Here is a 15,815-nt window from a genome sequence, read left to right on the forward strand (position 1 = left end):
GTGAAAGGGAGGAGCAAAGAGAAAGAGGGAAGGGATAGAAATCTGCTTTTTTTTAAACTTCATCTGCCTGCCAGAGAACACTATACAGGGTATTCCAAAGCTGCTGCCAAGTTTAAAAGAAATGGACCAGAGTAGACATTGTAATTTTCATGGCAGCCATTTGCTGCTGATCACACAAGCCTGTTGCTCTGAAGCATGAAATGTTCTACTGAATGAAGCAGAAGTGATTACAGACAGATGGGGTCAGGGTTCACAAACAAGGACTCACTCAGAGCCATGCTGTTAGCTCACTTTTTCACATAGTCTGAGATAGCAAACACTTTCATCTTGATCTGTCTATTCTCATCAAGTCCTGTTCTAGTTCACTCCTGACTAAAGCCATCCTTACTTGCAGAATATTCTCAGAGAGGACATGAGCTGGCCAATGATTGTCCCCAGATAGACAACATAGGTTCAAACATCTAGAACACTGTGGTAAATAAGAAGCAAAATGAAAAGCTGGTCATGAGAAGAGAAAATAGGATTTGAACTCCACAACTGCTGTTTCAAGCAAATGTATTGTGTTTGTTTTTTAACAAGTCAGGGTGTCATCGTGGGAAATGGTACATAAAAAACCAGTAGAATTACCACCAAAGTCTGAGTATGTAGTAGAATTAAACGTTCCCTTCCAAGAGAATGAAACATATTTTAAAAATTCTATTAATATTATTAGAAAGAAATCCACATGTAGCTTAAAATGTGAATTGGTGGTATCAAAAATAATTATGTCAGAAAAATAACTAGTCATTTATCAAGTATTTCATACATGCATCCAAATATAAACAATTCTAGAAGTGTTTAAAGGTCCTTTTTGGTCAAGTGACCAAACACTAAGTGCTAAACAGAACACTTTCAAATGGACCTACATGCCCCCTCCTTTTATTTCCAACCCTTCTTGTTTTGAGTAGAGCCCAGAAAACAGAAAGGCCCAGAAGAAAAAAAAAAAGGAAAAATTGAACAATATTTTTTAAACTTGAGAAAATTTTCAATTTATCAAAGTTCAATTTTCATTTTACTCAGTCTATGTATTCCTGTTGCTAGCGATAAAAGATAGAAATGAAATAAACACTGATCAACTGTTGAATAATAATTATTTTTCATACTCCCACATATAACTGTTATCACCAAGTGGTAACTCGTAACTGTTAAGCAGCAGGAAATTAAATGATGTAATCTAGAACAAATCTTCTAAGAACGGAGACTTATTCTCAGATTTCTGGGGATTGAAATTTGTTTAGAATTGTGTAATTAATACTAACATTATTCTCATGACCCATCTGTGATCCATTGTTTCAGTTCTCTGGTCTTCCACACTATTTACAGGCACAGCTTCAGGTAGGCAGATGCTATGCAGCTCAAGCCATACATTTTTAATTTAGCGATAGCAGCATTTCCTTAGGTGACATGCTGTAGTCTTATTTTCCCTCTTTTACATTAATTCGTTTCTGTTTGCAAGGTACATTGAAATAACAGTGACCTTCAAATTTGCCTGTTCTCTAACTATGTGTCATCTGTTAGTAGACACAGAAAATGTGTAGGAATGATAAACTGTGAACAATTTTTACTTTCACATTTAGTTTTACTTCCACATTTCCCAGCCACTTTAAAGTGCCTGTATCTTACTCATGTCCAAGGCACACTGCGTAAAGTGTTATGCTGCTGTTCTGTGAGCAAAGTCTTCAGTAAACTTCCTCCAGATAAACAGCTGAAAATAGCCAAAGAAATTCAGCTCTCTCCTTGTCCTTTCTCACTGATGTAACGAAGTCATAAACCCTCACTGGGATAATTGAAAAGCTGGGTCCCCTTAGTTTCACATAGATCAGACATTTACTGTAGCAGCAGAAGAGAGGCTTCCACATGCTGGCAGCATTAGAGGAAATGAAATCACTCCTGGAGGCCTGGCAAAATTGTGTATTCATTTTAAAACTTATTTTAAAATTAATGAATTTGATGTGGAAGAGAGATAAAGAACAATCAGGCTTTCTGGAGGGAAAGGGAAGCTTACTCTGCAATCTGATCAGATCTTTGAAGTAAAGAAAGAAAAAGGGATGAGGGAAACGTGTTTTCAATTACAGCTTGAATTCAGAAATTTTGGCAAAGACAGATTAACGGGAGTATGTAGGAGGTTTTTTAACACTGTACTTCAACCACACTTGTTGGTGACCAACAGTAAGATAAATCCTTTTGTCTGTTCTTTTGATTACAGCTTAAAAATACCTATATTTTAACCCCATATTATGGTGAATTTTCTTTGTAACTTTTTTAGCTAAAAGAAAAAACTGTATTGTCATTTCCACCAGAACTACTGTTCTGACCACAAGGGAATTTGAAGTTTTGCAAAATTTGTGCAGTTTTTACCATTCAATTTTCCCGAATTCAGCTCTTCATCTGTACCTGACTGGCACAGTCTATTTCTTAAGAAGCAGTAATAAAATTTAATAAACACTTCTAATCAGCATTTATTTTATGCAGTTGAAGACCCAAGAAGCAAATCAGAGAGCTGATATAACCTATAACACTGTAACACAATTGTGCAGAAGTATGGGTTTCAATTTCCTGATCCAATGATTACATCAAACAAAGAAAAAATGTTTATATTGCCACTCAGATTGTTCAGCTGAAAGCCATTCATCAAACATAGCAGATAATCAAACATCAGGAACATTAGCTTATAAATCTCCTACTAGCACTGCACCTGTGGAAAACAAATATTTCCCTGGTTGGATGCCAGATTACAGCACACTACAATGAGCCTTGCAATACAGAGTAGGCACAGAGGGGAAATATGGCATAACCCAATGCCAAAGGAAATTCATTTTTAGGATAGGCGCCGATTGGAGTTTGCACCGTGTGGAACCACAGAACCATACGATGGTTTGGTTTGGAAGTGACCTTAAAGATGATTCAGTTCCAACCCCCTGCCATGGGGAGGGATGCCACTTGCTAGATGAGGTTGCCCAGAGACCCATCTAGCCAGGCCTTGAACACTTCCATGGATGGGGAATTCACAACTTCTCTGGGCAATGATGTATTCTGCATAGGTTAAGGTAGGTATTAAGAATGTTCATATTAAATATACTATAAAACACCTATGAAAAGCAAAAAGCTACTTATTAGAAACAGCAGCATTTCCCCACTGAAAAACTTAGCTTGTTTTGCTGGAAAGAAAAGTTTTATGGTCTAGTGTTGTTTCCTGTCCCAAAGGAGCCATTTTGCAAATACTGTGTTTACAAGTAAAGTGATGCCAGCACCTTTCCTCTTGTACAGGAAATCTTGTTGCTCTTAAATGAATTGATGAGGGAAGAAGAGGGTAATATATGAACAGGCTGTTTGATGAACAGCATCAGAGCAATCATTAACTTTCTTTACTCTCTCCTTTCGCAATCAGTTTGTTTCAGAGATGACAAAATACGGTTACTGAACTAACAGATGAAAAGACAAGGCCGGAATGTGCCATGGCCCTGCCACTGAAGGCTGAGAAGCATTCAAGCTCTCAGTGAAGATGAAGATCAATGTCAGAAAAAGCAAGTGTACTTCCCATGTGGTCTGAGACCATTTTGGTCACCTGACAAGAAAACGCTGTATTTGGTAAAATGCATACACTAGCTCCCATGGAACTTTATCCAGGTGAATAGTCACTAATGTATGCTCAAAGAATTGTGCTCCAAGAGATGGCAAATAAATTTATGAATATACCTCCAGTCAACCTTCTCAATGACAAATAAATTCCCTTTGCCTAGTGTATTCTAGGAAATACTGCTGTTTCATTCACTTTATTTAGTGAATGCCTTGTGAATGACAGAGCATTCTCTCTGTCACATTTACTTTTACAAGGCTGAATCTTGGTTATCAGCTAGAACTGGTTAAAGACCTTGAAATGTATCTGTATTGTTAGTCAGATGAATAGATATAAAATAATAATCCTAGAGTAATTCTTTCCATGGTTTACAATGATTGATATGCTCAAAGGAATCAAAGCAATGGGACAACACCCAATTCCTAATTTGAAGGAATCCAGGAAGTATGTGGCTACAGAGACACATTTTGTAGGAGAGATCATAATGAGGCTGAAAGGTTGTATATGAGGTTTCAATTGTCTATTTTGGTGTGAGATCCCACAGCACACTTTGAAAATGAAGGGGAAAGTTATCATATGCCTTGCTGAACCATGGCTTAGATATTTTCTCACTGCTGCCTCAATGCTGCACTGGGAGATTCCTGCTGTAAATGGAAAAGAACTGAATCTGTCTTTCCTAAGAAAATTATTGCATATTATTTTTGTATGGTGATTGTGATGGCTGATGAAAATTTTCTGAAATAATTTTCTCTGGCTAATGCAGTTAAGAAAATTGTACTACACTGAATTTTGTGTTGGATTTTTCTGATGTGAAAGAAGTCATAAAAATGTTGTGATAGGACTAGGGAGAATAACTTCCAACAGAATGAGAGTAGGTTGAGATTAGATACTAGAAAGAAATTCTTTACTTTGTGGGTGGTGAGGCACTGGAACAGGTTGCCCAGAAAAGTTGTGGAAGCCCAAGCCCTGGAAGTGTTCAAGGCCAGGCTGGACGGGGTTTTGAGCAACCTGGTCAAGTGGAATGTGTCCCTGCCCATAACATGAGGGGTGCAACTAGGTAGTCTTCGAGTTCTACTTCCAACCCAAACCATTCTATGATCCTATGATTTTCTTTGATAATGGAAATTTCAAAGTTATTGGCAGTGCAACTTTTTACAGGCAAAAAGATTACCTGTGGGATGATGTGACTGGCTCTAATATTTTATTGATGTTTGCTCCATAATATTGTATTTTACTTGGTGTCTTTATAAGGCTAATGTGAGGGGAAGGGGACACTAGCAAATTGAATCACACAGATCTCTGCAACAATTAAGGGGTTTTGAAATAATAGTAACAGCTCAGCTATTACCTCTCTTAGCCTATTCCCCACACAGGAGTCTCTACCTGAAGCGGCTTCATATAAATGTCACAGGACAGTCTAGGTACATCTTGTCTGGCTTCTGCTGAATGCAGGAACAGCTCAAAGAACTGCACAATGTGAAAGGAGGTTGTTGGACACTCCTTATTTTGGCTTCTTGTGCCTCACCTAAACTGCTGAGAACAAAACTATTGTCAGTAGCTCCTGCCTCTTCCCCTTCAATCTTTGTGAGGAGTGTCCTTGCAGGACAAAGAAATGCTTGTCCTTTCTTACAAACCAGAGTAACATTTCCAGGACTCTTCTCAGAGACTCTCTCATTTTTCTATTTGAGAAGAATTTCTTGGAGATGTAAAATTGATAAATATGAGGAGAGAGGGAAATAAGGATTGAGCAAGCAAAAGAGAAACAAGAATTACATTACAGTGTTTCTTCCCAGGAGAAGTGCAGACTAGGTTAGGTTTAATCACAGGATCATCTTTTGCTTCTGATTATCAAATGTTTCATTTTATCCCATCATACACTGAATGGCATAAATACACTAATAAGAAAATACTGATAGAACTTTCAGCACTTGATAAATAAAATCCAATTAGATGTGGACAGATATAGATCTTCTTTCAACTAATTTAAACATATTTCTCATTTATTTTAAATAAATTTTGCCCCAGCTGACTTCACAGCATTGCTGTGCCCTGTTGAACAGGAGCTGCTCTTACGCCAGAGTCAGTGCTAGACCTGTATCACACAGTTTGACTCTAGAGGATACAGGGTCTCACAGAGACCATGAGCCCTGGGCAGATAACCTGTTCTCTTATCGGAGCTCAGGTCACCTGTGAGCAGGCTGTAACCTGGTTGTATGAGTGTGTGCTGGATGAGCAGCAGCAAGGACGCTAGGAGGTGAGCTCAGCTGTAGTCTTTGTGCCTTCTGAACCTGACCATAGCTGAAGCATTTCAAAGAGCAGGGAGAGGCCAGGTCATGCCCTGCACTCCTTTGCTGTGGTATTATAAGTATTCTTCTGCTTCGAAATCAAAGCCCTTTGATATCCCCGATATATGAACAGCACTCTGTGCAGAAGATATGTGGAGAAGTCTGAAGTGGCAGAAAAAGAGATGCGATGTTATATGGTATTATTTGAGGAACAGAAATGGTGACAACACACATATACATGGTGTCAGAGGATGGAAAGACTTCCTTTTGTATTTTCATTTTTTAGTATACTGCCAAGTGATTTTAGGATAAAAGGAACAGTATAAATATCACAAGTAATATTGTTATTACTTTTGTTATTTCCTCTGACATCCCCAACATTGACACACAGTGAAAAGTACAAATGAATTACAGATATAAATATGCTATACCAATATCTGAGGTATAATTGCATTCTGTATCTATTTTACTCTACAGTTGAACAATTTTGAGGATGTCAACCTTCAGGAGGTAAAAGTGCACTATTTTACAAACAGCAGTATATGTTGTGTGTGTAGATAAGAGAGACAAGAATTGCCCAGGAGCTAGAAGATCAAAGAATTTAGGCTGTTGCCGGATCATAGGCCTTCTCTGTAACTGTGCCCAGCTCCTCAGAGTTATCCAGCCCTATGAAATGCAAACAGGGACAAAAGGCATGTCTCATGTCCTGTGTTATGACAGGTAGAGGAGCCTGGGCTCCTACACAGCTTTTGGAAACTGATGTATTCTTAGAGCTGCTGTTTGTGGATGAAGTGAGTTACAATGCACAGCCCGAAAAAAGCCACACAAGTATTTGTGCTGTTTTAAAGCCTGAGGAAAACAGTGACCTGACCACTTTTTTGGAGAAAGCAAAGCTAGCGTCTCTTTGGGAGTGTCCCAGACTCTCTAGCTACCTTGTTTAGGAGCGCAGCTCTTGGTAGCCTCACATGTAAATTGGTATTGGTGGACCTTCCCAGTTTGCTGATAGTTATGAGGATGGCAACTGGAGATATCATTTCAGTGCCCTAAGGGGTCACAGATTACAAGTCCTACATTTTATACCCCCTTTAATTGCCAAAACTGCATAAGAAAAAGTATAGTGTTATTTCAAGACAAGGCCAGTACATGCTTTGACTTGAGTGTATGAGTGCTGTGTTGCAGAAATCAGTCTTCATTCTATTGAGCTTTTCTAACATGCACAGTTTCCTGAATTTAATAAAGTTCTGAATTTTACTGAATATTGATGTAGTGCTGGGTCCTTGAAGGCAATGCAAACAGTACTGCAGTCTTAATGTAGTAAAGCACTTAAGAGAGAGTGTAAATTCAAAATTATGTGTGCACTGTGCTTTTCTGTGTGAGAGCCCATAAAGGGATGGACTGCAAACAGTGACATGTAAGGGATGTGATTTCATACCAAGAGTACACGCCACGACTGGGGACTGCTTGCAACAGCTTCAGTAGGCGTAAACAGATCTTACTTGCCAAAGAAAAAACATTTTACTTTGGTAGATTAAGTCTGTGTGTTGGAAGAGATCTTATGACCAGCAAATCAATTCTTCTGGGAAGATAGCATTAAAACTTTAATTTGAACCAGACAACCAATAGACAGAATGGACTGGTCCACAACACCATTAGCATTGTTCTGTGTGGTTATGATAGCAAATATTGTAGTTTTTGCTAGAACACAGGTCTTCAATCTTCAGCCATCTCATCCAAAGAATGTTGCATATTTTCTCATAAACAGTGACTTGATGAAAAGTATGTTTTTCATTAAATGCTATACATTTTTGAAAACGTGTATGTTCTCATGAAGTAGCACATAGAAAAATAATGAAACATTTTGGTCATAGCTTTTGAGTTTCAAATTATCTTTCAGAAAGTATTCACTATTTTTGTATGTATTTTGGAAGTCTTTTAAAATGCAAAAGCTAGTAAAAGCTTTTAAATCTTGCAGAAATGAAATGCTTAGTTTTTTTTTTTTTTCTGCAAAACTTCTTCAACAAGAAAGTCATAGCTATTTTCTTACCTTCATTTTCTGAGTGTAAAATAAAAACAGAAAGTCCAAACCAGATTGTGATCAGAAAGTTAGATCACAATTCTTCTTGCCACTCAGTTATTGATACAAATTCAAGCTATAAATGATGTAATGACAATTATGAAATGAGCAGTTTAATTCAATTTTAGATATGCAAGCATACATACAAAATATATATATGCGTAACTCATTTTCATTTGCTCAACATTTTTGTTAGATCATGAGAGTTGCATTTACTCACTGAAGCATCTCTGGCACAGGGTTTGTAATGTGCTCTAGATTCCTGCCTCAGCCTACTTAGTGAAGCAGATACTTCTGCCAGTCTGATAGTATCTAATTACAGAGCCATGGGGTGCATAATTCAGCAGAATGCTCTGAGATGCTGAAAGATGATATTCTGAGACAGAGAAGGGTATATCAGCCCTTGATTTAGGTCACACAAGCAATTCAGTACTTCATGAATAACATGTTGAATGTTATACCTGAACATAGTAAAAACCTTTAGAAATCTTTTATGTGATAAAGCTTTTCAGCTTTTACCAAACTGCTATACCAGCTTATTTTTTTTTTCACTTATAACTTTCTTCTTCAAAAGAATCGAGTGTAAATTTGTGGATGATGCTTCCATCAAAATTAATGATACATGAATATGCATGTAAATAGCTATTCTTTTCAACTAATGGGGTTAAAACACATGCTTATACTTTCTACTTAGAGATAGGATTAAAAAACATCCCATGACTACTTTGGTAGTGTTGCTGTCATGGTTTTCATTTGCAACCAAATAAAAATGAGGTTAGCATCATGAGTATAGTATTCCTCTCACTGTTGGACTTGTCTGTTTACTTGTTTGCAGACATGGTCATATACAAAGGTTTTCAAAAAGCAAATTTCACCACTGTTTTAGGAGAAATCCCTTTATGCCCCAAGGTATAGCAGTAGTCCTTACAGTACAAGCAGAGAAGCGTTGGCTTGGACCACTGTTAGCTATTAACTGTGCTGCAAAAATGTCCATGTTAAGGGTTTTGGTGAAAAGATAAAAAGCCACTCAAAGCCAGCAAGGCAGACAAAAATGTCATAAAACATATTAAAGAAAATCTATAGAGTGTGTTTAGAGAGTGATTAATGGCAAATACAATGAAGAATTAATTTAGCATTGTTTTTCAATAGTTAATTTTATAAATTCTCCTCACAAACAGGAGAGAAATATCTGCTCAGACTGGTGGGACTGGTCAGGGCCAAGGTAACTATGAAACCAATAGAAAAACACGGACACTTCTGCTGCTGCTTTAGTTGCAGCTGGACCCAGAAGTCAGGGATAAGAGATGGTGGGGAAAGACTGAACTCAGAGATATTCATGAGAGATTTATGGTGTTTATCTGGCTTTCAGAAGCACCATGGAAACACCTGACTGTTGTACTGTTTTTTCAGAGCTACTGAGACGTCTGTTATTATTGACGAGGCAACTGTTATACAGAAAATGTAAATGCTCAAAGACATGTTTTAGGAGTGTGATTCTCAAATATTTCATATTTCTGAAGCTCCGGTAATACACAACTTTTTTTTTAAAGACATTCCAAAATTTTTAAGGAACTTGGAAATTCACATATTCGGTAATATATTTGTTGTACAGTTACACTGACTACTGGGATTTCGTTTAAAAAAGGTTCAGGATGTCTTATTTTGGTGACCTTCTCCCTGTTTTATCATGTACTTTCTTTTGTTTTACTGCCTGTCTCTTTGTTATTTTTTCATGCTTTTATTTCTACATTTGGTCTCTACTACTCTTCCTCTGTCAGTATTCTGACATTTTAGGTTTTAGTTTATCATCTGGTTTTCGTTAGTTCTGTATTTTCAGTCCTTTTTCAGTCCCCAGCATCCCTTCATTTTGTTGCTTATCTGCTTGCTCTATTAAGCCTTCTCTTTTCCAGCAGCAATTTCTTCCTATCTTTTGTGGTCCCTCTTGATAATGAGCTCACAAATTTCACCTCATGGGTGAAAATCCCTCATGTTGCTTGCAGAAGATTTGCCCAGTTAAAGATTACATTGAGTTGCAACCACGTCAGATGGACAGCAGTGGGATGGCAGAGGGTTCGATTTTCCCCAGTTGTACACCAGGACCAGGATGGACAGGGCTTTGAACAACCTGGTCTAGTGGGAGGCGTCCATGCTCATGCCAGGGTGTTGGAACTAGATGGTCCTTAAGGTCTCTTACATCCCAAACCATTCTATGATTCTATGACTCTGTGATTTGCAAAAGCCCTGACTGACCTGATGAAGAAGTCTAGGAAAAGACTGAGTCAGGCACAAAGGAAGTAACATGGTTTTTTCGTGTTCAATCATGAACAGGATTGAAGCAATTACTTTTTCTCTCTAGACAGAAAAAAAGGGGCAGCTGTTTCTTAGTCACTGGAAGTGGCAGCTCTGCTGTGAAATGATGCAGGTCATGCTAATGCTGTTTCTGGCTGCTTGACGCTCCCAAGAAAAATGCAAGCTCTTCAGGCTGAGGCAGTAAAGCAGAATGTGCCCTTTGACTATTGGGGAGATGGTAACACTAAAGATGGTTAAACTAAGAGCTGTAAATGATGTAGAGGATTGTTACTAAAGCAAATTTATTTTCCCCTGAAAACTTAAATCCCTTCCTTGGCAGTCTTTCTATTCAGACTCTTTCTCTGAACCACAATCTTGGCCCATGTGCACAGAGTTTCCTGAATCTGACACAATAGTTGCCGCCTTCAGCCAAACGGTAATCTGTAAGTGTTGCCTACAATCAAGAGAGAAAAACCCCTTGCAACAGTGTTAGAATAGTAAAGTAAAAAGCAGACCTTTATTTGGAAGCTTCCAGGTGTCCCAGTGGTGATGGGCACACCCAGCACCAGATTTCTACAATTTTTATAAGGTTAATTAATTAGGATATCAAATGGGTACATCCAATAGGAGATTCAGTTGCCCCAGTAACCCAGCCCTGGGTCAACCCCTTGGAGCTGGTCCAAGGGCTTCTTTGTCCCCCTTCTTGCTATGATTTCTCAGATTCTGGTTGGAAAACAAAACGTTTTTCTTGTAGGTCCTCTTCCTGACGATAAGACTAAACAGTATTTGAGGAATGTATTACAAGGTTAGCTTGTTGTTCTAAAATCTAGGGGGAAAGGGTAGGAAAATACTGGAGCTACAGCCATTCATTTGCAATCTATCAAGCTACAAAGATACGAAAAATACATAAAAAGCTTAGGCATCATAAGCTTCTTGCTTCAATGAGAATTCCACCTACAAGAAGTGCAAATAAGTGGTTAATGTAAGTTGCTCCAAATCTTTTGGTACATTCATCTGTCTAACTTCCACAGCTTTATTAAAGTTTTGTCATGCCCATTAACCAGAGAATTCTCTTTAATTTCACCCGGAGTTTTATGTGTATTTATGAGTTACATGGGGTGATTCTAATTTCAAGTTTACAAAGCAAAATTGTAAAAGTTCATTTTCTAAAGTGTCTTTCTTTTCATTTGTTTACATTGCTTGCTATTAATTATGCTTTTGCCACAGTTAAAACCTAAAAAGGAAAAACACAGTGTTTACTGGTTTACTTCAAGAGTGTATCCTGGTAATTAAATATTACAGTTTGCAGCCTCTATATTGTTTAGAAAAATAAGAATTAACATAGATTCTTATTATAACCCCCCAGTTTTTAGTTACCAATGTGGTTTTCAGACAGGTGACTGACAAGAAGGATTTTCGTGCCATGATAAAAGTCCTTGCAAGGACAAATTGTGTACATTTGTAGCACAGAAAACAAAGTTTTTATCAAAATTTCCCTGAAGAATTATTTAGTCCATGTCCTTGATACTTCTTTGCAGGGCAAAAAATGGTATTTCTTTACTGCAACATTAGGAAAAAATAAAGGAATAAACATAAAAGTGACTCTTTGTACACACCTTCCACTTGATATCTTTCCAGATCACTTTACAACTATCCATTTTTCCATCTCTTCAGCTGCTTATTTGTATGCTGTAGGGACACCACAGTTCTGATGCTTCACTAGATAATGACTGTCTGTACCCATGCTGCCAGCCTCTGGTGTCTGGGAACAAACAGCATTAGAGATTAGAGCTATGGAGGAACAAGAGCTTTCATCCTGTTGAATAGTTTTGCTCTTCAAAACGTATTGTCACTCCAAAGAGGAAGAAATGATGAATGTGTGAAATTTTCTATTTAAGCAATATTTTAGAAACTTCTTTTGGTTACTTATGAAAACAACGAACTCCTCTTCCTTCAAGCAACCCATGTGTGGTTACTAAAATATTTTGCAGTATTTATGTAGAGTACTTGTCTTTTACATAGAGAATGAGCTAATTCTCTCACTTGGAATGTGTGAACAATATGCTGGAGAAGAGTCAATGCTGCAGTAGCAGTATAACAGATTTTCAACCTAGAAAACGGGCTGGAGAAAAGCAGCCCGTTTTCATAACACTTGTTCCTAAAATTGAATTTCTGACATCCATTCAAAGAGAAAAAATATTGACCTATCACAACATGGTTCCTTTCCAGAATGGGAGATGAAAGTCATAGTTACATATGTTGGCAATTGCACTTCCAGTGCTCTGTAAGTGATCTGTGAAATGCAAATATTTTTCCTAGGAACTCTTTACCATACGAAGAACCTTGTAAACACCTCTCTAAGCAGAATATACTTTTTGCAAGGATCTTTTTTTTTTTGTATTTAGATAGTAAGATAAATCATGACTGGTTATATCGCAAAATCTGCAATGGCATCTGCCCCATTTAACAACTATGTTTTTATAGCTATTGCATGACATGGGTAGAAAATTATCTATTCACCTGTCAAAGTTCATTTTCTGTACAGTGTTACAGTATAGTAGAGGTATTCTTGCTTTTTGTTTTCTAACTTGTGTTTTGACACCTGGAATACTGATGAAATAATTCAATATAATTTGCTTAATATAATGGACAATTTGGAAAGCTTGGAATTGCATTACCACCTTCTTAAAAAGCTGGCATTTCAGTTATATATTTGAACATAATGTCTTTGTTTAGACTAATGATTCTCAGGCTTCTTGAAAATTTATCACTCTCTTGGGCAAAATAATCCTTGTAGTATTTACACTATCTAATTATTTTCATCCTAGAAAGGAAAGAAGCAGCATAAACTTTTACATGAGAAGAAGTGGGGTAAAATGTCAAATCTGATCTGTAGAGCGAAACTTTTTCCATCTAGCTGCAGTAGGTTTTTGATTGGACACTGAATACACACAAAATATACCTTTTTATTGTTGTTTGGATGTTAGAGTAATTTGTTGTGGAACTACATTAAAAATTAGGGATACATCTGTATCTTCTGCAGTCATAATCTAGTTCAGCATGGAGACCCAAAGTATTCTGAGTTAATGTTTGCTCATAGATGTGCTAAGGCGTAGCTCAGGCTCTTGTCTTGAAGGAGATTGTCAACAACACCTAAGGCAGAAAGTTTAGTCTTATTATGGGTACTACCAGACTCTCTGTGTGCAAACACAAGTGACTGTATTGACAGAATCAGACATCAGCAGAACAGTGTCAAATTATTCACATTTGGAATTCCATCAGGATCTAAAATATATCTGTTTGTTGAAAATATAGAAGTTGACTCACCATCTCTAAGGCTTTCCAAAAAAAGTCAAGTTGCACCTTACTTAAACCTCTTAAATTGCCTTAAGTTGGTGTTTTCAAGAACTTCATTCCTCCTGTTCCATCTTCACATTTGAAAAAAAGATGAATGTTGGACTGTGTTTTTAAGATACTGTTTGGTTTTGTTTTTCTTAAATAATATTTTAAATAAAATTACTCAATACTTGGAAGCTACTGACACTTCTCAATGTAATGAGAACTATTTTTTTTTCAGGTCTCAACAGTCCCAGAGTTTGGCCGCATAGTGATTTATACTACCAGTCTTCGTGTGGTGAGAACCACTTTTGAAAGATGTGAACTGGTTAGAAAGATATTTCAAAATCACAGAGTTAAATTTGAAGAAAAAAATATTGCTCTGAACAGTGATTATGGAAAAGAACTAGATGAAAGATGCAGAAGTGTCTGCGTAGTTCCCTCACTCCCTGTTGTGTTTATTGATGGCCATTATCTCGGGGTAAGTAAAGCATGAACTTATATGTTTTATCTTAGAGTTGGGAAGAGCGGATGAAAGTCTTGATGAACGAGAAGCAGGAGTTTTAGAAAATTGTCTGCAGTGCTGCAGAGAGGGCAACAATCAAATACAGAAATCCTTTTGTAGTATGCACTGCACAGATCCTCACTGATAAATTTTATCTAAAGATGCAAAAGACAACCAGGGAGAAACTATCTGGAGGAGTGTAAGAGGCAGTAATACATCTAAGACATCATCTGTTTCTTAAAAATATCTTATTCTGTAATTGAAACCATGAAAATAGAGATGAATGGATTTTTTCCCTCATGAGAACCTGCATGTATGAGTGACTCAGGAAGAATATATATAGCATAAACCTGTCATTTAGTAATATCTGTGTTGAATATGAGACTAACACCTTGGGGTGTCAGGCTTTAAATATACATTGAATTTTGGATGATGTAGTTTGTATCAGGACCTATAGTCAGCTGAACATATTTTAGATACAAAATTGGCTAATACTTACTTTTAAAAAAGCCTGGCTATAGAAGAGAAAAAAACCCAGCCCAATTCTGCCCTATTATAAGACATAAACTCCAAATGGAAAACTCTAATCCCCATTTTTACACTAGTATTCTAGGTCTAGAAGACTATTGATATTTGAAATCACCTTTTCATTGAATCTGTACTTTTGAAACGTATTCCTCATAGACAGAAAAAAAAAAATCAAAAGAAAATGATTCTGGAAAGTGGCATAAAGAAAACAGGCTGAAAGCTCAGAGCAGGTATTTGTTTGGAGTTGTAAAAAGCTAGCAATTAGCACCGACTGCGAGACTGTGATTGTGAAGGAAAACTATATTTAAACACAGTGAGGTTATTGTGTTTGCATCACTTAAGGCTTTCATTTTCACAAAACATTTAAGCAACAAAATGCAGTGTAACCAACAATCAGGGATAATAAATATTGGGCCTGTATGAACACTTCCTTCTCCTTTTCCCCATGCCTTCCTAGCTTTCCATGTGTTCTGAATGATTTAGACTTCCCTGAGCACTAAAACAAGATCGTTTGCTGTCATAGGCCTTGCCAGTCCACTATAGCAGCTGTAAAATCACCTGTGTGCAGAGTATTAACAGGCAGTGATTTTTACTTCATAGTAGAATATGCTTCTATAAAAACTCTGATTTGGAGAGTTCTCCAGCCAGCTAGGAGTAGAGTGCTGCATTCAACAGCAGCTTAAAATTCAACAGGGTTCAGACTAAGATTTTCTTATCTAATTATCATGTTGAAAGTGTAAGTGGTGAGTTATGATTGACTCCAAGAAAATCTCAGTCCACATATGATCAATTTGTCAAAAGAATTCAGATAAGATACTGAAATTGATAAAATATGTTATTTGCTTACCTGTGGGAAATGCCTGGATACAGTCATTTTGGTATGATGGATGGCCCATTAAGTCACTGCCAGTTGGTTTTTTTTCTGTTTGATTGTTTTTAAAGATTGTGAGAAACTTGTTTTCTCTCATTAAAACTCTCTAAGTACTGTATGAGATATTTTGGAGGGGTATAGAAAAGAAGTAAAGTGAATTAGGAAGATAGCTTTCTGTGGAAGAGACAAATATACCTCCTATAGATAATGAAAAATGAAATAATTTGGTGTTCTGATCTACAAACATTTACTGCAGCAAGGCAACTGCACTTACGTTGTTTAGCACAAGAAAACTAAAAGCTGTGGCCTGC

The 15,815-nt window shown here is 37.1% G+C and overlaps 1 protein-coding gene across 1 annotated transcript in view; it reads left to right on the plus strand.

Annotated features, from left to right (window-relative positions):
* The window catches only part of GRXCR1 (glutaredoxin and cysteine rich domain containing 1), a 37,303-nt gene that overhangs the window by 13,658 nt on the left and 7,830 nt on the right, over positions 1–15,815 (plus strand). Inside the window, exon 2 of the mRNA XM_032110391.1 lies at positions 13,842–14,081. Within this exon, the coding sequence (XP_031966282.1) occupies positions 13,842–14,081 (240 nt within the window). The remainder of the gene's footprint in view (positions 1–13,841; positions 14,082–15,815) is intronic.

The sequence above is a fragment of the Corvus moneduloides genome, chromosome 5 (genome assembly GCF_009650955.1).
Source record: "Corvus moneduloides isolate bCorMon1 chromosome 5, bCorMon1.pri, whole genome shotgun sequence".
Lineage (NCBI taxonomy): Eukaryota > Metazoa > Chordata > Aves > Passeriformes > Corvidae > Corvus > Corvus moneduloides.